Source organism: Mustela erminea, chromosome 3, assembly GCF_009829155.1.
Source record: "Mustela erminea isolate mMusErm1 chromosome 3, mMusErm1.Pri, whole genome shotgun sequence".
Taxonomy (NCBI): Eukaryota; Metazoa; Chordata; class Mammalia; order Carnivora; family Mustelidae; genus Mustela; species Mustela erminea.
This window is the reverse complement of record NC_045616.1, coordinates 80,550,825-80,574,236: the sequence shown is the minus strand read 5'-3', so window position 1 is coordinate 80,574,236 and position 23,412 is coordinate 80,550,825. Positions and strand designations below refer to the sequence as shown.

General features: G+C 45.2%; 1 protein-coding gene across 2 annotated transcripts in view; it reads right to left on the bottom strand.

Moving 5' to 3' along the window:
• DPYSL3 (dihydropyrimidinase like 3) overlaps positions 1-23,412 on the bottom strand; it is a 110,130-nt gene that overhangs the window by 47,474 nt on the left and 39,244 nt on the right. The window contains exon 1 of one of the 2 annotated variants that reach the window (XM_032336256.1): positions 12,739-13,147. The exons of the other annotated variant lie outside the window; for it this stretch is intronic. Coding sequence (XP_032192147.1) covers positions 12,739-12,777 — 39 coding nt within the window. The 5' untranslated portion in view covers positions 12,778-13,147. Of the gene's footprint in view, positions 1-12,738; positions 13,148-23,412 lie in introns of those variants that run through there. 2 annotated transcript variants of the gene reach the window in all.

The following is a 23,412-nucleotide window of genomic DNA, read 5'->3' as shown; positions in this document are numbered from 1 at the left end:
TACTGTTTTCTGTATTATTCTTAAAATCAGGGGCCAGATAGTTCCTGTTCAATCCATTAAGTGGATTCCAAGTCACTGAGACTCTGGAGTACATTTTGTCTTCTTCCTAACTTTAAACAACTAGATGACACTGGTGACTATGCAGCTTGGATGAAATTCCTGCCTGGGAAGCAAGCTGCTCCACCAATTAGTTATTAACTATGTAACTTGGGATAAAATAACCTCCTGAATCTGTCCCTACAGCTGTAAAGGGGAGCTATGAATAATTATAATCTGGGCATAAGGATGAAATGAGATGTCATGGATAAAATTATGACTAAAAATCAGTATACGCTCTGACATGGCATTATTTCTTACATTATTTATGCGGGTTTCCCTCTTCTGTTCCTTGAGAACTTCTCAAGTTCGAAGATTTGAATCTTTAAATGTCTTCGTCCTTAACTTCCCCCTGTATCCATCTACTACGGCTGCCATAACAGAGTGCCACAGACTGAGTGTCTTAAAAACAGTATTTATTTTCCCATAGTTCTGGAAACTGGAAATTCAAGATCAAGGTGTCAGCAAGGTTGGTTTCCCCTGAGGCTTCTCCCCTTGACTAGCAGATGGCCTTCTCCTCCCTTTGTGTTCAGATGGTCTTCGTCTGTGTCGGTGTCCTAACCCCTCCTTTAGGGCCAGTCATAACGGTTTAAGACCCACCCGAATGACCTCACTTACCTCTGTCATGTCTGGGAAAGCCCTATAGCCAAATCTAGTCACATTCTGAGGTACTAGGGGTTAAGACATCACCACACTAACTCTGAGGGGACTCAAATTCTCCTGCCTCTGAAAAAAAAGGTGGAGGTAAGAAAAGTACTAAGGGAAATGAGTGCTGCGCTTCTTTTCTTCCTTAACTATTCTGCTGTGTGACCTTTGACAAATTACTTTTTCTTCTTCGGCCCACATTTTCTTAATCATTAAAATGAGTGGTTGGGATAATGGATCCCTTATTTCTCTTCCTGCCCTTAACTGAGCAAAGCTAAGTTTTTCCCATAATTTCTCGCATCAAAAAGGGTCTGAGATAGAGCACACCATGAAGTAACTGAAATGAAAACAAAAGAAAAAAAAAGATACCTCCTTTGTGGAATCAACGCATGATGAAGTCTCTAGAAACAGAGGATTAGATCCAACTGCTTGAAAACCTTCTAAGTTGTTTATGCCCTTTCTCTCAGTAAGGCCGTAATTTAAACCAATTTGGTTGGATAAATCAGAAACCCCAAGCTGAATTTATCAATATCCCCAAACAAAGTAATCTCATCAAGATTTGGGGCCCAAATTTGCTTTGAGGGAAAGAGTATATGATTTCAAATGAAGGTCTCCTTGAAAGAATTAAGGGGGGGAAAGTTTTAAAAACAAACATACATACACACAGAGAATATAAAATTAAAACCAGCTTCTGAGCTCATAGGTTAAGCCATTAAAGAGAGGGGAGAAAGAGCTGGGCATGTTTCCTCTCCAGCTGTGTAGCTTCAGGTCCCAGGACACTGTGTACCTCCACAATGTCAACAGCCTCAGCCAATCCGACAGGCAAGCAAAGGCGGACGTGAAAAAACCAACGTGCTCACACAAGAGCAGAAGAAGAGAGAGGGAAGGTAGAGCTCTCCATGGAAAGTGGCCCAACTGCCAAAGCCATCAGAGTAATGGCAGGAACACAGGAAGAAGGTGAAAGACAGTGGGTTTCAAACTTATAGTCTAACAGTCTTGAGCTGAGCAACTCAGGGCAAGTTACTCAACTTTTCATTTGAGAATAGCTTTTAATTTAAGTTTACTGAAAACAAATGCATCATTTCTTGTTTGTTGTTAATACTACGATTGTAGATAGGGCACCTCGGTGGCTCAGTGGGTTAAGCCTCTGCCTTCACCTCAGGTCATGTTCTCAGGGTCCTGGGATGGAGCCCCGCATTGGGCTCTCTGCTCAGTGGGGAGCCTGCTTCCCCCTCTCTCTCTGCCTGCCTCTCTGCCTACTTGTGATCTCTCTGTTAAATAAATAAAATCTTAAAAAAAAAAAATACTACGATTGTAGAAACACACACAAAAATTCAAACAAAATGGGATTAATTTAACCAGATCCCCAAGCACTGGGATAATATGTGAGGTTTTTTTTTTTTTAAATTATGTTATGGAAGAGAATCTGAAATGTAGAAAGATGTCATAATATATTGTGGGATGGAAAGCAGTACATAAGACAGTATGAAAACTACATTATCCCATTTTAATAAATGGCATATACAGTCTTAAGAAAAAGTTCTAAATGGATATATTCATAAAATTTACAAGGGCTGTCCCTGATTAATTTCACCATAGCTTATTTGTATTGTCCTCATTTGATTTATTTTGGTAGATTTTTCTATAACCCTCATGCTTTTTTTTTATATTTGGAGGAAAAAAATTCCTACTTAATTTTAAAAATCTCAGTGCCCTACAGTAAACCACATAGTAGAAGCCCTAATTCATTCAACCCCACTTGTGTCTCTGTCTCTGTTTTCTTCCTCTGTAAGGGAAGTCTAGACTAAAATACTCTCTAAGGGAATTCTGACTCTATCATAGAGCTACATTTAATCAAAATCTCAGCAGAATCTTGCTTTGGGTTTATTGAGAAGCTAGGGAATGTCCTGTGGGGTATGGGATGAGAAGGATTCGTTCAAATCTGCGTTAAGAGGAAACCCTCATTGGTATTTTGTTAATTCAATGCAAAGTAGTCTTTTTTGCTAAGAGTGGTGGCCTCCTCCATGGAAAGCGGGCCTTGGATGTACCATGGTATGGAACCTCTCTGGACGTACTGAGAAGTGAGGCTACCCGGAGTGGGAAGGCTGGAGAGCTACCAGAACCAGGCAGCGCTCATGCAGAGGAGAGCAGCAAATGGCTGTTCCCTGCGCCTCAACTATTCATGCTTCATAGGAAAGAGGTGTAGGGAAAGGCTTCACCCTGGGCCTGAATTAAGTGAATTCCAATCTGAACGAGTATCTCGTGTCCCTGGAGGTGGGAGGGATAAAAAATGATAGATTTAAGGTAGCTTCGCCTAGCAGTTGAGAATGTGGGCTGAATCAGTTCGAATTTTGGTTCCATCACTGAAGGTATACATGATTTGAGGCAAATTTTCTGATCTAAGTTTTCTCCACAGTAAAATGGGAAGACCAATTTGGAAATCCATCTACCTAACTGAACAGTTCTGAGGATCACATGAGGTAATGAATAAAAAACACTCCACATAGGATACAAAAAACATTTGTTATTGCTAGGAGGAGGAGGAGTTGTTGTAGTAATCTAATTTTCCCTCTGTGTTCCAGACTAGAGGCTCCAGAGACAAGTGTCACATTGTCAGGTCCAGAGCCAATGGTCAATACTTGTTTGAACATCAAAAAAGAGCCTTGGGGTGTCTGGGTGGCTCAGTCAGTTAAGCATCTGCCTTCAGCTCAGGTCATGATACCAAGGTCCTGGGACAGAGCCCCACATCAGGCTCCCTGCTCAGTGGAGAGTCTACTTCTCCCTCTGTTGCTCTCTATGAATGAATGAATGAATTCTTGGGGGAAAAAGAGCCAAATGCTATTATTATACTTGATTATGTCATACATGACATTTTCTAATACATAAAGTATTTCACACACTTTCTGACCTGAAGTGTTAGGTTCCCTAAATAGACTTTAATTCTTCATTTTGCCTTCCCTTATAAATGCCCCTTTTAAAAGGATCTAGGGACTATTATTACCCAAAGATTATTGGGACCATAAACCGCATGGTTTACAGCCAGGGATGAACTTGATAAAATGTGCTTGAAGTGTAACTGTCTTCACCTTCAAAGCGAAAAATGAACCTCAGAATAAATGCTAATAACAGAAATAGCTCAGAAATAACACAAATATAAGCCCAGAGAAAGCTGACAGATGCAGCGGAGGGACTAAAAATCTTTGTGTAAACACACATACACACAAGCATAAAAACATTCCATCTAAATGGCCAACCCTCATAGGGAAGCAAAGAAGACCTAGGCACGGCTCCTTCACCAAGCTTTCTAAAATGTGGGTTTTCTGTACAAATGCAGACTGCCCTATCTAACTGCTGCTAAGAACTCCACTGGCTTGTGGTTTCTATGCAAAGGCAGAAAGGCCTCAGTTCAGATCTATGTTGGATCCTTGTTCACAAAGTCATAGTGACAGTCTTCTCTATTTGAAGGGAGGCATAAAGTTCTCTTTCTCTTAAATCACTTCCTGGAAGAGAAACAGCGGGTCTGTTTGCAAGGAAGAAGTACTCAGGTAAGCCCTGAAACAGGCTGAGAATGGGGTCAGATGTAGTATTTGGAAGAAGGGGAGGAAGAGAGGTCTACGAGGACAGAAGTACAAATGAGGGCCAGGCTCGGTCAAGCCCGGTCAGGTCCGGGAGCACAGTTGACTCTGCTCGTTCTGCTGATGTTCTGTCCTGTTTCTCTTGGCTTGTGGATCCTCTCCTGGTTTCTTAGAACCAGGCCTGCTCTCTTAAAAGTTAATATTCAAGAAAGCTGCCAGTGAAATTGAGGATGATGTACAAGCACAACTGTATGCATGTTCTGATCATCTTCTAGCTTGATTATTCCTGCAACGCAAGTGTTAAATGGACCCATTCACTCAACAAATATTTACAGAGGGCTTAATATGTGCCAAGCAAAGACTGAGTGCTGCAGATTCAGTGGTAACAAAACCCAAACCATCCCTACCTCGTGAGGTGTCCGTGGCACTATTTGGCTTTTGGGGAGGGGTTATTTCCATTGGATGTCAGCCACCGCACTTAAAATATGGCAAGAGCAACTGTAAAGAGCTTAGCAGAGCATAGACAGACTTGGAGCTGTTTTCTTTTGGTCTACCTAGTTGCTTGACCAGTGTAGATTTGGTCAATTTGTCAACTTTGTGCCCTTATTAATGGCAGCCTTCCCCAAAAGAGAAATTGTTCGTGCCAGCAAAGGAATCATGGTCTCATTTTAATAATACGCATTTGCATTGATACCAAAGTTCTGCTAAGAAAAGGACATCATTGTTCTATTCCTCTCCTCTATAGAGTCTATTAACCAAACCTATCCTCTGAATGAGAAAAAGGCTGGGATTTTAAGAGTGAAAGGCAACCAAAGACCCTTAAACCCAACACAGATTTGGGCCGGTCCCGCTGAATTTAAACCAACAAGGGCTGCTCTGATTTTCTTCTCACTGCATTCCCTTTGCTTACGACTCTTCTCTAAATTCGGAACACAGTGCGGAGGGCTGACCATGATCTCAGGAAAAAAGAGAAGGCACAATAAAGTCTCATAAGGTCATGTGCACTGACAGGGACCTTGGGGATCATTTAGTTCATGCCGTCATTTGACTGATGAAGAACTGAGAGGGATGATCAGGGTTTGCCCAAAGTCATGCGTAAATTAGAGGTGAGGCCAGGCCTGAACGACAACATGCTGACACTCCATCCAGGGCTGTCTTTCAAAAAACAAGAGGGCTCCTCTGCTCTACTAGCCAGCAAAACTCTTCCCTCAAAAAATAAAATCTCACTTTATCCCACATATTTCATCATCCAGTGCTTCCAAGGAAAAAAGAGACTAATTAAGTCACGAGAAATGTGTCCTTGAATTCCAGATGTCCCAAATAGGGTCCTGAACTATTCTAAAGTCAAGCTCCCCCATCCAGCTTGGAGCACTGGGCATGTCCTGTATTTCTCTGATGGAATGGGAACGGGGAACTTGGCTCCTTCCAAGTCTGGGAAGCGGACAGGGACAGAGAGTGTGAAGGGGCCTTGGGCAGGAAAACAGTATCTGCTTTTCCACCCAGCACTCATACATGCGTCTGGGCAAAAGCCAGAAGCTAACTCAGACAGCTGGCAAGGCAAAGTATGAACCACTGTTGGGAGGACATACGCTCCATTGTCGTTCCAATGGTGATGTGATAGGTTTGGCCAGATCATCCCCACTCCTTCCATCCAGTGAACCCTGACCCGATTTTGTGAGCTAACAGGTGAGGACAGCTGGAGGCGATGGGGAAGGGAAAACCACCTGTGGATAGGGAATGATGGCTTTCCTGCCTAGAAAACTAGCTCACCTCTGGAGGGATCAATCCCAGGATTTTGGTTTTTCAACTGCATGACTTTAGTCTAGTTACTAAAACTCTTGGAGCCTCTATCCAGAGTGCAAAAATGGTGTTTATTTCATTGTGGCTACAGGAGATATGAGTCAAGTGAGGTCATCCACAGAGCCTGTCAATAAATGGTCGCTTAACAGCTCCACTATGCTTAGTCCCATCTTTCTGACCACCGAGACCCCTACAATCTAATTAACAAAAGAAAGCTCCTCAAGAGAAGTTGGTTTCCTATGTATTATTTATTGGAGAGAGAGTGCAAGCATAAGCAAGCAGGGGTTAGAGCAGAGGGAGAGGGACAAGCAGACTCCGCCCTGAGTGCAGAGATAGAGACAGGGCTCCATCCTGTGGCCCGGAGCTCACGACCTAAGCCAGAAATCAAGGGTCAGAGGCTTAACTGATGAGCGGCCCAGGCACCCCAAGAGAACTTGTTTTTGTAAGTAGACTCCGCATAGAGACTAGGGCCAAACAAAGAGGCGAGGTTGAAGGGCTCATCCTATTCTACTACATGGTGTTTTGGGTCTATTTCAGAGATTGAAATAGACATAGACTGAGTCTGATGAGAGAGAAATTTAACAGAAGAGTGTGAAAATAGAAAAGAGCCCGTGTCTCTGGGTTGTCCAGGATCTTTCTTTTTTGTTTCTGAAAGGCCTATGGAGAATGGGAGAAAAGGTAAAACAGAGCACTGATTTGAGGCGGGAGTAACTATTGAGCCGGTCAGGCTATTCCTGTTAACATTAATCAGAGGAGGCGATGACATACGCAAACTTCCAGTCCCCTTATGATTAGGAGCAACTGATTTAATCGAAGAGGGGCAGATTTATATCCTAGGGAGACATCCTTACTGGTGTAAACATTCTGTAACTTTTCAAATGTAATAAGCAAAAGCAAATGAAATATGTCAACAGGTAAAGAACAGAGGGCCCATTAGGACATGGGGGGTGGTTGTTCTTTTTCAAATTCAGTGTTTTTTGTTTGTTTGTTTTTTGCTTTTTGATTTTTCGGTGAAGGAGAAGGGGCAGAGGAAAAGCTACTGAACAGGGAGTCGTGAAGAACCTGCCAGAAAATGTATTCATGATCTGTGTCACATTACTTTACAAGTTAATTAGGACTGAAAAACAATCTAGCACAACCAAATAAGAAAAATGCGCTATATTTAGGATAAGGGAAAGTCTCTATATCAAAGACCAAAGGCAGTCTAATGACCTCTAAGAAGCCTAATTTTGAGGAACACTGAAACATAACTGAAGCAAGAAAAAAAAAATAATAACAAAAACTTTTACATAACGTTGCATTGATTTTTGTTTTTGAAAACTTGTATTCAAAAAATAGTTTCATAAGTAGCCTCTTTCTACGCCAGACTTTTATCATGTCTTCCCCTTCACAAATTTCCACATTCCAGAATAGCTGAGATTTCATAAATAAATCAGCCTTTACTACTTTGAAGACCTCGGGGTTCAGAGGCCACTTTCAGAGTCACTATCCTCATTTGGGCCTTTCAACAGCCCAGGGAGATAAGCGGAAATATTTTCATTTATAAGCTGACAGTTCTACCACAAAGACTGGAATTCTCTGAGAAAAATCTATTCCTCTAGAATTCCCCCAAATGCCCAGCCAGCTCCAATACAGCTACTAATAGGCAGAGCCCTTTATACAGCTGAGGTGCTTTGCTCCTGTTTCAGAAAGAGAATTAACCCAGCGGTGCCTGGGTGGCTCAGTGAGTTGAGTTTTCGACTCAGGTCATCATCTCAGGGTTGTGCGACTGAGCCCTGTGTCAGGCTCCACACTCGGCTCGGAGTCTGCTTGGGATTCTCTCCCTCTCTCTAACCCCCTCAAATAAAATTTTTAAATCTTTTTAAAAAAGGAAAAAAAGAAAGAGGAATAACCTGGCTGAGAATCGCCACATAGCAGCTCAAAATATAAAGTAACAAATGAACACCCCAGGCACAGCCTGGCTGAGATTTCCATGATCAGACTTCTAAGATGATTTCCATTCCTAACTTTCCCTCCGTCTTTTACTCTGGGATTTCCCTACCAAGATGCCTTACGCAGATAAAGCCGACTGTGGGTGACTTCCTTTCTTTCAATCTCCTAAACGCTAGTCTTCCATCTCCTAACACTTGCTCCCGGCCCCAAGTGACACCTCTTGAAACAAGAAGAAAGCACATAGGTAGGAGCAGAGTTGGACTTGTACTGCCTCCAAGTTCTTGGCTGGTTCTAGCCCCCCAGCTTTGTTGTACTTCATAAGGTCCATTCCCTTCCCCTTGGGAATAAAACCTTCCCAGGGCACCCACAACACTCACAATCATACCTTTCAAACAAGACCACAGCATCCTGACTATATACCCAGGAAAGAACTCTCCAGGCTGTGTTCCTGCCTGAAGATGGGGATTCTGTGAATTCCCAAACATCACATCAACCCAGCCTCCAAGGAGGCCAAAATGCATTATCGGCAAGATAATATTTACGGAAATCCAATTACCGTTTGCAGAAAGCCAATTCTCTGTGATGTGTCTCCCAGAGAGAATTCTGGAACTCTTTATCCACACCTTCTGAATCTCTGCTGCATGAGCCTCTGGAAGGCAGCAGCTGTTCCAGGACAGGAAACCCTGGGTTTATTTCCAGCTTTTCCCCCAAATTCTCGCTGGTTAACTCTGGATAACTAACTTTACCTCTCTGTGCTTCAGTTTCCTTCAAATGGGCTTTTGCAGAGACTCTGGCAAGAGAATACATATATAGCCATAGAACCCGACTGTTGGATTCTCCCATCCTGCCGTCAGCTTCAAGCAGTAGCATGCAAGAGGGAAACAAGGACTGTAACTATTCTAACCTTCCACCTGCAGAACTGATATGCTACTGTCCGCAAAAGTGTTATTGATATTTATTGAATACAAGAAGAAAGAGACCCATGTTAAGGGATCTGTTGACAGTGTCAGGCAAAATACGCTTCCCAGATCCTACCAGGACTACTCAGAGAGTGCGGAGTATTTCCCCTATACCATTTGCCTTACTAACACCAAGTAATAGTGATGGTAGAAGCAGAAACACCAAAAAGAATGTGTGTGGGGGGAGGGACATGCTTGACTTCAAGCAGGTGTCCAGGTTTCAGACCTGCCTCTAACACGTACTCAGTCTCTGATCCTGGGCAAAGGCATTTGATTTTCCAGGGGGTTGGGGTTTTTTTTGGTTTTTGTTTTGTTTTGGATCTATAAAATGCGGAGGACTATAGTACCTCTCAGTGTTGAGCCAAGGATCAAAATGAGACAATGGAGGTAAGGCACACGGCACAATACCTGCCACAAAATAAACACTCATTAGGCACGAGCTCTTCTTATTAGGAACAATTTTTAATTCATTTATTGATTGAACTGATAACCACGAGACCTCTATGTGCTAGGGACCATGCTAGGCAGTGGAGACGGAGGTGAAGGGCAGCACGAGGTCCTTGCTCTGATCGTCTGAACCAGCCTGAGCTGCGAGCCCGCCATTTAGAAGCAAGGGCTAGTATCAAGGTAGACCAGACAGGTCGTGCACGTGGACAACCTGAGAAAGAACAATAAGATGGGAGGGAGGCCTGAAGTCCCTGGCAGAGAAAGCCCCAGCCAATTCTACCAACAGCAGAAACCCTTCTCTCCAAGAAACCACAGGTATAAGAAGGCTTTGATCCCAGGAGGGCAGCAAAAAGAGGTGGCAGGAAAAACAAAAACAAACAAAGCCTTATGGGCGGTGGGGGGGTCGGGTGGAGGGACAAATTGTGGCAGAGGAAGAGGGTGGTGTCCAGGGAGGCAAAGGATAGCCAGCAAGAAAGACTGCCCCCATCAGTCGTCAGATTCTAGTGACATTTTAGCTACTGGGTGGGGCAGTATTCCTTCACAGAAAGGAATACAGCAAAGCTAGAAAACTTAATTCTAATGCCACAATCTTAACATTTAAAAAAATATGCCGGAATTGACAGTAGGGGATATATGTCACATTTAGATCTTTCACAACATTCTATATATGTATATCTGTATCCATATTTTAATGTTTTTCATTATACCTAGGAAGATTATTTCAGCCTTTACATTATGGAGATAAGTATAATCATCTATAGACACACAAACATGCAAAAATAATTGACTCTAAAATAGGACCCTTGTACACAGAAATACAACACAAAGCCTGAAGAAAAACCTATGAATGGATTCCTTGCCTCCAAAGACCAATACCCACCCCCAGCCCCCACCATGCTCCTCTTCTCCCTCCCCACCCCAGCCCCCCTGCAACAATATAACTACAAGGTAGCCTGACTTGAAGAAATTCACAACCACTGTCCATTCTTGTCACAGCTGCTGGAGACACACAGCCCCAGCTTCAAGGCAGAGACAGCTATGCAGCACCACGCCCCATGCACAGAGAGAAAGGATGGAAGCCGCGCTGAAAATGAAGGAAGCACCCCAGGGAAGAGCCTCCAGACAAGAACAAAAGGGAAACCCTTGCAAACCTGGCCCCAGGACTGGGGCACAGCCACATTTATGGGGGCTTTGAAGGCAAGTTCTCAATCAGGGCTAAATTTCTGTAGCCCTCCTGCAAGGTGGCCTCAGGGATACCTATAAGGATGGGCGTGGCCCCCAATGCCAAGCATACACTGAGTCCTTAAGAAGAACCTTGCAGTCTTCGGACTAGAAAGAAAAAAATAAATAAATAACCTTTTCTCTGCTTATCCCAAACAGGAGAACTGGCAAATGTACATAGAGGTAAGGCAAGCAAGCAGCCTGCTAAACACATGGAACACCATGAGAGCTGGGGTTCATCCCCCCTCACTGAGGGAAAGAGTGTCAAAATTGAGCTTTTGTCCCGTTTTTTTTTTTCCTTTTCTTTTTTCTTTCTTTTTTTTTTTTTTTTTTAAATGATCCCGTCCACAGCTCTCTGCAAAGACAACTGGTCCGGACAAAGTAACATCATCGTAAAAGATCCACAATGTTTCTTCAATAAGGTAAAGTCAATGATACCATACAGTGATAAAGGAGGATATGTTTACACCTGACACCTTCCCCTGGCAAAAGGATCCCTACCCACCCCACCACTCTTTCTCCTAAGCAGTGTTTATTCCCTAAGACCAGGTGGATGGCAGTGAGGGGTGGGGTGCCCTTGTGTGGGGTGAAGCTCAGGTGCGTGAAAAAGATAGCATGCTTCAATGAAAGCAAAACCACTTGGGAATAGAGGGCACTGGAGCCAAGAACAGCTTCTACCTGCCTACAGAGAGGTAGGGTCCTGCATTGGCAATCTCGAGCACACAGGGCGTTCTAAACACAGCAGGGCAAGTGCAAGCAGACTCGTGCCCACAGCAAAATCTGGTGGATCCGGGCAAACTGACTGTAGTAGCAGGTACAGCTCTGCCCTAGGGCAGCTGCAGAGCCTCCCAGGGGCCAGTTGATCACTTCCTTTGTTCGCCTTGCAAAGATGGAGTAGCCACCCATTCCCCCACTATACACACACACACACACACACACACACACTACACACACACACACCATTCACTACAGACAAAGCACAACCATACTGCTTCATGCTAGAACAAATGTCAGTGTTTTCTGTTATTATTATTTTGCCCCCACCACCACCACCCCCCTCTTTTTTTGGTAATGCCCATCCCAGCCTGTTGTCTGCCCCTTCCATTCAGGGGCATCATTTCAACGCATCCCAAAGAAGCCCTGAGCCGGGGTGCGGCATTGTGCCCCTAAGAGGGACTCTGGTGAAGATGCGGCTTCTGTACCTGATAATAGCACGTCCCCTCTCCACCCCGCCCTAGGCTCTCGCCCAGGGCATTTGACATCCGCCCGCAGCGGGTGGCTCGCTCTTGCACACAATGGCAGTTGGACGTGCAAGGCACACAGCGTGCGCCTAGAACCCCAAAACTAAAATCTGCTCTTAAAACTCAGCCTTTTCTTGGGCTGAGGAGGGGTGGAAATGACATGAAAAATGTACAATGCATGGGGGGGGGGGGAGTTGGTCGATTCCCGCTACAGCCACATTAGTTGTCCAGCCCGGAATATGACGTACCGAAATATGAACGGGGTGAATACAGGCAAGAAGGGGACAAGGTAAAAACCCAAGGTCCAGATACCCTACCACCCTCGCAGCGCGGGAGGCAAAGCCACCGGGTTGGAGCTAGGAGAGGGGCGCGGTCCTGCTCCCAGGCACCCCTGGGGAAAGGTGTCATCTCTCCATACCCCGCCTGGCCAAAAGGAACCTAAAACAAAAAGCACACCCTGCCTGGGGCAGCGCACACTGACATCCCGGGAGGCGCGAGGGTCCAGGGAGGGCCCCAAGCCCTGTGTTATTTGGAAACTACCGGCTGGGGGGAAAAGAGGAGACGTAATCCAAAGTTCTCCGCGCCACTCTTTGGGTTTCCTCTTTGTTTTGTTTTCCCCAAACGCCAGGGTCGCTCCGTCTGGGTGGCGCCCGGCGCGCCGGCTGGACTGACCGCCGCTCTCCACCCCCGGGACCCCGGGTCCCCGTCCCTCCCCGGGGACCGGACCAGGGAAGCCGGCGGGATCCAGGGCGCCCCGCCCGCGGCGCAGCTAGCAGCGAGCGAGCGAAAGACGCAGGCGGCGGCGCCCGGCGCCCCACTCACCGTGATCCGCGGGATGTTCTTCTTGCCTTGGTAAGACATGGTGGCGGCGGTGGCTGCAGCAGCTGCCTCCCTCCCTCCTTCGTCTGCTCCTGCTCCTGCTCCTGCTCCTGCCTGCCCGCGCCTTCCTCAGCGCGCAGCGCCGGAGATCAGGTGGAGCGAGTGGTGCGCTGGCCGCAGCCGCCGCCTCCTCTCGCCTCCGCCCCCCTCCCGGGCTCCCGCGGCGGCTGCCAGAGACAATAGTAAATCTCCCCGGTCCCCCCTTTCACCCCCGACCCCCCCGCCACACACACCCTCCTCCACTCGCGTTCACGCCCGGGCCTTTTTTTTTTTTTTCTTTTGCCGTGCCAGCTGGGACCCCGTAAGACCAGAATGGCTGCTCCGCGACTCCTCCCTCTTCTCTCTTATCCCTATTGATTTTCCTCTTTGCATCTGCCTCACCCACTTTTTCTTCTTCTTCCTTTTTTTTGTGACTTACGAGTGCGGCGGAGCCAGCCGGCCCACAGCCACCAGGGGGCGCGAGGGACTTTTCGGGGCGGGGATGCTGCAGTCCCGGGTGGAGGAGGAGGAGCGCGAGCGTCGCGCCCCTGGCCTCGCGGGCCGAGCCCCGGGAAGCGCCCACGCCCGCGGCCAGCCCGGGGCTCCCGTTTCCCACCCTCCCGACCCGCATTTCGGGCAGAGGAGGGCTCCCGACTGTCCTCCCGGAGCCCGCTCCCCTCCGCCTCCACGCGGGCTGCGGGCGCTTTGTTACAGCGTAGGGCGGCACGCCGCCTCTGCCGGCCGCTGCGTGTGCAAACCCGCCGCGGAGGCCGCAAGGAAAACCCAGACCGGCTCGCCCTGGGTGCCGCCCGGCCGGCCCGCGGCTCTCCTGAGATCCTGGCGCTGCGTGTCGGAAAATGTGAAAGACACCAGCCTTGCTTGCTCTCACCGGCCTGAGAGGGACTCCGTGTCAGTTACAGGCAACTGTTCTCTGTATCTTAAAAATAGTGTCGAAATAATACGTTGTAGAGGGACTCCGCTGCCTGGCGCTTAGAATCGGTGAGCGTGCATTGATGCTGCTCTGTGAGTCAAGAGTAGAAAACACCTGTGGTTGAAAAGCCCCGGCACATTGCTGGTGTGCAGCTATGGATGTGTGAGGAGCACTACTGTTGCTTCCTCTGGGCAGTGAACCGTGGGCACTGCTGAAAATCCCGAGTTTACTTTAGACAGAGCGGAGAGTCCAAAGTCAGTGTGTCATTGGGAGCAAACACATGGCCTTTTAGTACTGGAATATACTGTCCTTTGGCTACTCACTAAAATGAAATGGCCAAGGAAGACCTATTTGGAGGGGCTTTTGCGTGTGAGGGTTACCTGGTGGTCCTGGTGCAGGAGATCCTTCAGGTCTCCTTGAAAATGATTCCAAACATGCCATCTAAATAACAAAAATGGCTCACTTTGCAAAAATTGTAAAAGCCCTTTTCGACGATGAGTCTCACACCATCCCCACTCCCCAGTTGTCATTGTTAATGGCCTACTAAGTATTCTGTAGGTGTCACTATGCACAACTAGGTCTGTGTTAAGAATCTTAAATTCACATTTCTGTAAGGCAGGCCACTGACCACAGTTCTAGCCATCTTTGCATTAAATTGAAGGCCTTTTCTGCAGTAGAGGAACTATATAAAGCATCCACCAGAATAGGAACAGAATACTCCAGCTTGGGCTTTCCAAAACCCTTAAATGAACCACCCTGGGCACATACTGGAAAGGAGGCTAAGCTCCCTGAAACACTCCTTCCTCTCAAGTGAGTTAATCCAAGCTTCTGGTTATTCATGGGTAAGTAGACCGAAAGCAGTCTTCCCAGGAAAAGTCCACAGCGACCTCCACTTTATTTCTGCAATACTCTGGCTAGAAGGATGAATGTCAGGCCAAGTCACCTCCCTGTACTCTTTTGCAAAGCCTGAGCAGGGTTTAGGGCCAGAGTCACGCCCCAAACATTTTGCTTTGTTCTTATGCTGGCTGAGACCACTAGCCAAGAGTTGTGAAATTACAAAGCATTCTGGGGATTGGCATGCAAATGAGCAGGATTATATTTAGAACAGGGTAAAAAGAGAATTGACTACATACTATGAAACCCCGCAGAGCTCTCTCTGTATCTTTCCCAAAGATGTGTCCCAAACTTGCTGGAAGGGATCTTGCAAGTTCTTAAGAAAAGCAAAATATATGTAGGGATATTTACAATCCTAAAAAAATACCACTGCCTTTTTTTCTTTTTTAATACTATGGGTTTCTTTCCCTTTCTTGCATCCTATTTAGGTCCTCTGTTCCTGTCATTATAATCCAGAATACTCTCCACTAAATAGATTTCTACCATGCTTTTTATCGTGTGTGTGTGTGTGTGTGTGTGTGTGTGTGTGTGTGTGTGTGTTGTTTCAAATTAGAAGACTTGGGGCTAAACTCTTTGAGGTCAGGTTTGCATGCTAGAGGCCATGGAGAATAGGACTCATGATGTGTTTCTCCAGATTGGACTCCAGTGTCAAGCCATGCACAGGAATGCATAATAACCAGCTAATCGGTTCAAGCTGTTGCCACAATCAGAAATGTACGACAAACACTATTTTTTCCCTTCTTTTGTCCCCTCAATCATCTTTTTCTTTCTTAAATAAAAAGAAAGCGTCCAAGATGAGTTTGAAGGAAAAAGCCTTCTTTGGCTGGGCCTTTCTTTGAAAAAGAAAGGCAGCCATCAACACAGGATGCCTCTGTGTCTGGCCAAGAGAGTGAGAAGTGAAATCACCACGGATGTTTTCCACAGTAGAATGACTCTGAATGGTTTTCCTTGGATACACAGCAGTGCTTGGCTTTAGGTATCTCAGGAAACTATGAGAAAGGGAAAGGAGACATAGAGAGATTTAATTTATGGTCCCAAAGAAACTTAATTTTGGCCACCAAACCTACCACATTGGTATACTTCCACACCTCAATCAAAGCTACTTTATTCTAGTTGCTCTGGCCAAAGGCGTGGCATCAACCTTGACCATGACTCCTCTCCTTCAATCCATCCAATTTACGCTCCATATCCAATCTTTCAGGAAATGTTATTGGTTCTCTTACTTAACTATATCCAGATTGATGAAGTTAATTCATGTATTGAAACCCACAAAACAGAGGTGGCTCCAGTCACTGGGACCATGTCACAAATCTAAACCCAAGTCAGCCTCCACTTACCAGAAACCTAACAGATGTGAATCACAATCTTCCAGCTTAGCTTAGCTAGCTCATTTTACCCTAAAAAGTAGGACCTGCTAGTATTATAAGGAAATCCCTCACCAACCATGCCCTGTTGCTTCTTCTAACTCTGTAAAACTCTCTCTTGCCCCAAATCTCTCAGAAAGTGTGCTCCAATACTTGTGAAGTACTGAACTCCCTCAATTGTTTGCCCTTCAATAAAGGACATCAAACTGTTACGAAGTTGTACTCAACAATATGACCTCTTAATCTGCAAAGCTTATTCCTGTGCCTGACGCCATCACATCTCAACGTGGACTGTTGCAATAACCACCTCACTGGGTCTCTCCATCCTTCATTCATTTATTCTCACAATATTCACACAATATTTACCTTGTGCTTACTACATACTATTAGTTTGCAGGTGCTGGTGTTATAAGAGGTGAATAAAATAACAATGCCCCAGATCCCATGAAGTTTACCTTATACCCTTATTCAAAAATAAGGTACTTGGTGCTTTTCCATGTCTGCTTTATCTTCATGGTACTTTTCACCATATGTATAGTCAACTATCATTGAGTATTATCTTTCTCCCTATCATTGGAATGTAAGCTTCTTGAGGGCAGAGAATGTGATGGTTTTATTTATAGCTGTAACCTTAGTGTGGGAAAGAGGGCTCTGCCCATAGAAATTGCTCAATAATTATTAGATGAGTGACTATACGAATTTTTTAAATTGTGTCTGAAGAAAAAGTAAGTACATGGAATAAGCATGTTCCTACAACTAAAGGGTATGTGATAGTGTGGAGAGCCATCCAGCAGATGCAAGGAGTCACGTAGACGAAAATGCCTGAAGATTAAGGAAGTGAGAATGATTGGCTAGGTAGGGTATGGGTGCGCTCGTGGCTGATGCATGAACAGCACCAGGAGCCAAGAGAGAAATGCATGATTACTGCTTGAGAACAATAGAGCCCTCTGTGGTTACATAAGGGTTCACGAGGAGACCGAGTGCACAGGGCAGTGACTAGATAACTGGGCTGGACCGCCTACATGTATATATTGCCAGAACTTGCTTGAGAGAGGAGTAGAAGTAAAAGTAATAGTAGAAGTAGAAGTAGAAGTAATAGTAGTAGTAGAAGTAGTAGTAGAAGTAGAAGTAGAGACGCTAATAGAAACCCTAATAAAGAAGTTTGCTCCTCATCACGTTTGCGGGTCGTTCTTGCGGGTCGAGAGCGACAACTGGTGCCGACAACCCGGGAAACTGTCCGCATCGCAAAACGGAGATTGAGATAGAGCAACGATAAGGTAAGGAGTGCACCTATTTCTGTCTAGTGAGTGACAGGGAAAGTTCCTAGGATTGGGACGATACAAGTGAAAGTTCCCTCGGCAGGGACGATACAAGTGAAAGTTCCCTCGGCAGGGACGATACAAGTGAAAGTTCCCTCGGCAGGGACGATACAAGTGAAAGTTCCCTCGGCAGGGACGATACAAGTGAAAGTTTCCTCAGGATGGGGAACGAGCTTAGTAGATGTAGAATGGAAGATCCCCTAAAAGACGTTCTCAAGATGAACGGTACCCCCTTAAAGGCAAAAACAGCCCGAGCCTTTTTAAAAGAAGTAGCAGAGATTGCCCCCTGGTTTATAGAAGAAGGGCTCCTAAATGTGCCACAATGGGAACACCTGGGCGAGGACTTAAAACTCTGTCCCTCTACATCCCCGGGGACTCTCGCCGTGTGGTCCCTGGTGAAAGTATGTTTGCAATCCCCCCGAGAGCCCCTGCAGCGAGCAGTACTACAGGGAGGGGAAGTCTTTAAGCAAGTGAAAGAAGAATCCCGTAAGGGCTCCTCCCGAGACTCTGACCCCAAAAGGACATGATAGAATCTAGATTTTAGAATATCTATATTTGGGGCACCTGGATCTCTCAGTTGGTAAGCTTCTGCTTTCAGTTCAGGGTGTGAGCCCAGAGTCATGAGATCAAGAACCCACATCAGCCTCCCTGCTCAGCCAGAGTCTTCTTCTCCCTCTTCCTCTGTCCCTACCCCTGCTTGTGAACTCTCTCTCTCTCTCTCTCTCTCTCAAATAAAAAGATAAAATCTTTTGTTTTAATATCTAGGGGTGCCTGGGTAGCTCAGTGGCTCAGGTCGCAATCTCAGGGTCCTGGGATCAAGCCCCACATCGGGCTCTCTGCTCAGTGGGAAGCCTCCTTCCCCCTCTCTCTCTTTGCCTGCCTCTCTGCCTACTTGTGATCTCTGTCAAATAAGTAAATAAAATCTTTTTTTAAAAAACTCTGTTTAAAAAAAAAAATTAAAAATAAATAAATAAATAAAAAGAATATCTGTTTTTGCCTCTCTAAGACTTCTTAGCATTTCCTGATTTCAGATTTCACAGCAGGTGAATTTAGGCAGGTAAGGAAATCCTTTTGCTAATATGATAGAGTCACAAAATTCTAAGGCGACATATGGGCCAAAGAAAAACTCAGCAGAATAGATTTGGTACCTGAGCACTGATTAGAGAGCTATGACTTTGAAAGGAGCTGCCATCAAAGTGTAAGAGAACACTGGCAGCCTTGTGTTAATTTAAAGAATTAAAAAACGATTGATACTGGGTTTTGAAGGAAAGCAGGGACCAAGAACGGTACGTTATTTAAGGATCTGGATTTGGAAATAGAGGGACCTTGGTGCATATTTACTTATTTATTTACTTTTATTTATTGAGCACATACTGTGGGCAGCTAGACATTAGGAATTCAAATATTTGAATAAAGCAGACAAAAATCCATGCCCTCTTGAAGCTTACTAAAAATTTTAGGAAAGGGACAAGTAAAGGGTTAAAAATGAGAATACATGATGTTTAAAATGGTGGGAAGTACACTGAGGATAAATAAACCAGGAGTGGGAAGGTGAAAGTCATTCTGTTGTCTTGAATTTGGGCTGGAATTTTACATACAGAGACCACAGAAGGTCGGGTGAGATGATGATAGCTTGATGATGGTAGCATGGACCAAATGGTAACAGTAGAAGCAGGGAGAAATGGTCACATATTAGATATATCTCAAGGTAAAGCCAACAGTATTTGCTGATGGACTTGACCAGGGTGTGAGAAAAAAAAAGGAACTGCAAATTACACTAAATTTGTTGACCTAAGCAACTCAAAGGATGAAGGTATACCTCAATGTGACAGGGGAAAATGTCAGAGGAATGGGATTGAGGGGGAAGATCAGGAATACATCTGTGGATATTCCTATTGAATACTGAAGTTAAGGGGCACCTGGGTGGCTCAGTCACTTAAGCATCTGCCTCTGGCTGGGGTCATGATCTCAGAGTCCTGGGATGGAGGCCATAACAGGCTCTCTGCTGAGTGGGGAATCTGCTTCTCCCTCTTCCGATACCCCTCCTACCCTCTCATGCTCGAACACACACACACTCTCTCTCTATCTCTCAAAAAAATCAGAAATAAAGTCTTAATGGATTAAAGCCTCTGCCTTTGGCTCAGGTCATGATCTCAGGGTCCTGGGATCGAGGCCTGCATCAGGCTCTCTGCTCAGCGGGGAGCCTGCTTCCCTCTCTCTCTGCCTGCCTCTCTGCCTACTTGTGATCTCTCTCTCTGTGTCAAATAAATAAAATCTTTTTTTAAAAATTTTTTAATAAAAATAAAAATATATATATATATATAGAAGCACAGGTGGATATTCAAGATTGGAAATCTAAGGGATGATCTAGCCAGACACAAATTTGGGAGTTGTCAGCCTCTTGGTATTACTTAACAATGCTGGAGGAGATGAGCAAGGAAGTGAGTGGAGGTACAGGGCAGACAGCTTTGAGGTAAGTAAGCATCCTGAGGGGAAACGAGCAACCAGGAAAAGGAGTGGAGACGGTGATCAGTGAGACAGAAGGTACACCATGTGAGCATGGTGTTCTGAAGGTCAAGAAACTAAATTAGTTCAAAAAGAAGAATGTACTCACTTTGTTAAATGCTGCTGAAAGTTGAAGGAAGATGAGAAATGAGAATTAATTAGTGCTGAGGGCCTTCACCTGAGCACCTGTAAAATGAGTATCTTAACCGCTGCCTCACAGTAGTTTTTTAGGGGGGCATATACTTAATTATTCAAGTCATAATTCCTGAGTACCTACTGTGTGTGTGTGCATGGCGCCGTCCTAATGAAGTCATGGGGGTGAAAACTGATTGGAGTGTTTCCAAGAGACAATCAAATTGGAAATTGGAGACATCTGAGATAGACACATCTTTCAAGGGATTTTATTGTAAATGGGGACAAGGAAATGGAGGAGTAACAGGCAGAGAGAGCGAAATCTCATGTGAGAAATAAAATAAGACCATGGTGGTAGGTCTACACGCCTGACTCTGTATAAGAGGTGGGGACAAGAGCCCTATCATCTGTGAATGGGCAACACAGGTGACATCAGGAGGGTGGATGGATATAAGTTCCCCGTTGACACTGATACCCAGAGACTTGAGTCCAAGTAATAAATGCTGAGGCCAAGTAATAAATGGACTCCTGGTCCAGTTCAGGCTTACCTTTGGCCCACCAGCTTTACAGATCAACCTACTGGACATTTTCACAAACCTCAATTGATTAATTAGAATGGACAAAAATGGCAATTAGCATACCTCCACACTGGTTTCCTAGCCTGTGGGACAACAGCAATCAAGTTGAAAGATCAAGAAGAAGGCTCTAAAACTGTTTCCCGCCTTTACCCCAAGATGTTAAATCAAGATAGCAAATTAAAAATTTTCTGCAACCTGAGAGAATGACCTTAAAGACCAAAATGCTATGGGGGTGGTAATCCCCATTACATCGTTATTTAAGTCATTTCTCTGGATACTACAAAAGCCAGACAAATCCTAATGCACAACTCAATCAATTAAGAGCCGAAATTGAGAGTGTTCTGACACTCTCCTAGAGCATACTGTCATGGCCTCAAGTACATGGTACACAGCCACTGAACTACCCAAGAAGTTCTTTTCCATCCCTGCCAGCAAAGCAAAGCAAACCAGCTTGCATGCAGCTGAAATAGATGACAGCACACAGGAAGAGTCTTGAGCAGGGCTCTAATTGCCCTTCCCTCCGTTATAACGCAGTCTGACAAGATCTTAAAGAACATCCTATTGGTACACTCTTTGGATGACATCATGCAAAACTGATGAGATGAGCAAGAAGTGACAAGTATGTTGAGGCTTTGGTAAGACGCATGAGCTCTAGAGGGTACATAAAGGACACATGAACTTTAGAGAGTTAGCACCCCCTCAAAATAAATAAATAAATCTTAGGGGGAAAAAAAGAAAAAAGATGAACACATACTCTGGGTATGGATATGCCTCTGCTGCTGCCGGAGCCTCAGTTCAACACTAAGGAGTCTTTGAGGCATTGGCATGGGTTCCGTAACATCACATCAGACTAAAGGGTCTATTTAATAGCAAGTTAGATGTATGAAAGGTCATATGACTGCAGGATCCAGTAGTTCTATCAAATACTCCCTACCTAGAAGCTGCCATCCTAAATGTGGGGGAACAATCTAGTGAAGGCACAGTCTACAGAAGCACGAATTCTGGGATGATTCCTTGCAAGGATAAGGCACCATTCTCCAGGATGCACTATCATTTTAAATCAGTGCCCTTTATCAAGTACGTAATGTCCCAAAAATAAGACTACATGAGTCCAAGAACCAAGGGGAAGAAGCAAGAGTGACCCCTCTGATCATCACTCCCAGGGACCCACATGGGAAATGCCTGTTTCACATCCCTGCAACTCTGGGCTATTTCCTATCTTTTCACCAAAGGGGAAACGTTTTCCACCAGGGGGCAGAGCAAAAGTCCTAGTGAACTCTGAGTTACGGCTGCTATAGGGCACTCAGGTCTCCCTAGGCCCACGGGACTAAAGGAAGCAAGGAAGACAATCAGCAACCTCATAGGATTATCATATTATCCAGAGGAGGTAAGGTCCATGCTGTTACACAGTGGAGGCAGGGAAGAGTGTGTATGACACCCTTGCAGTGCACGTGGGTTCTTTTAGGAACTACCTTGCCCAGTCTTGATAGTAAATAGACAAGGACCTCAGCCATAACCTGACAAGGGCGTGATGATCTGCGTCCATGTCCCAATGCCAAGTAAACCACCAGGACCAGTGAAGACGTTAGCTAAGAATGAGGAGAATCTAGAATGACTAGTAGAAGACCATAATGAGTATCACTGAGGCTCTAAGACCAGCTGTGGGAAAAAGACCCTGACACACCCCACCCCCGAAAAAAAGAGGCACACCCAGATTCAGAGTTGGGGATCCCAAGCCTTACACAAAAATGTTAATGTAAACAGTGTAAAAAGGTGTCTGTAGTAGACACTTTGAAGGTCTACCCAGACACCTCCCTCCCCACCCACTGCCCCCTTCAGGATTGAAGGGGGACTCTATCCTACAGGTGCTCTCAACCTTCAGCGTAATCAGTTCTTTCTGGAAACTGCCCTTGTCTCAGGTAACCCAATCCCCACCACAAGGGCAGCCTGATTCAGTAAGTGGTTAATGTGAGCGCATAAGGGCCTGGCCTCCTCACTACAAAAGGGTAACAACTCCTAAGCCTATCAGGTCAGTTAAAGCCTTTTAGACCACATCACAGCTCAACAATTCCCCAATTGTACCCAACAATTCCCCCTCCCTTCCCATGTGCAGATGCTGATCCCTAAAAAATCCCTGCATATTATTCTTCCAGAATCTGTGTCCCAGAAAACCCAATGTGCAAAGTCAGGCTGGTATTAAAGGAATGTATATGTGGGATAATATTGTTTTACTTAGCCAATATTTTAAAAGGTACAGATGTGGGGCGCCTGGATGGCTCAGTGGGTTAAAGCCTCTGCCTTCGGCTCAGGTCATGATCCTGGGTCCTGGGATCAAGCCCAGCAATAAAATCTTTAAAAAAAAAAAAAAAGGTACAGGTGTCACACTCAAACTTAGATATCTTTAAAAAACTGGAAAACTTGGGGGGCACCTGGGTGGCTCAGTCACTTGAACCTCTGACTCTTGGTTTCAACTCAAGTCAAGTCAGGGTCCTGGGACTGAGCCCCACGGTGGGCTCCGTAGTCAGTGGGAGTCGGCTTGAAGATATTCTCCTTCTCCCTCTGCCCTCCTTTCACTCTCATGTTCTCTCTCTCAAATAAGTAAATAAATCTTTTTTAAAAAAATTAGAAAACTTGGTCATTCTGGGCCCCCCGATGCACAATGGTGCCCATCAGCTAGAGTAAAAAATGAGCTGCTTTTTGGATAAAACACGTACTCTCCCCTTAGCTATATCTGCTGCTTCCTTTTCCTTGAAGAAGGGCTGGCTGACGTTTATTTATGCCACCTGCTTGGTGTATAGTCATGTGAATTTCTGACATCAGATCATTTGGAGATTCTTTTTTTTTTTTAAGATTTTTTAAAATTTATTTATTTGTTAGAGAGAGAGAGAGAGCAAGAGCACAGGCAGACAGAGTGG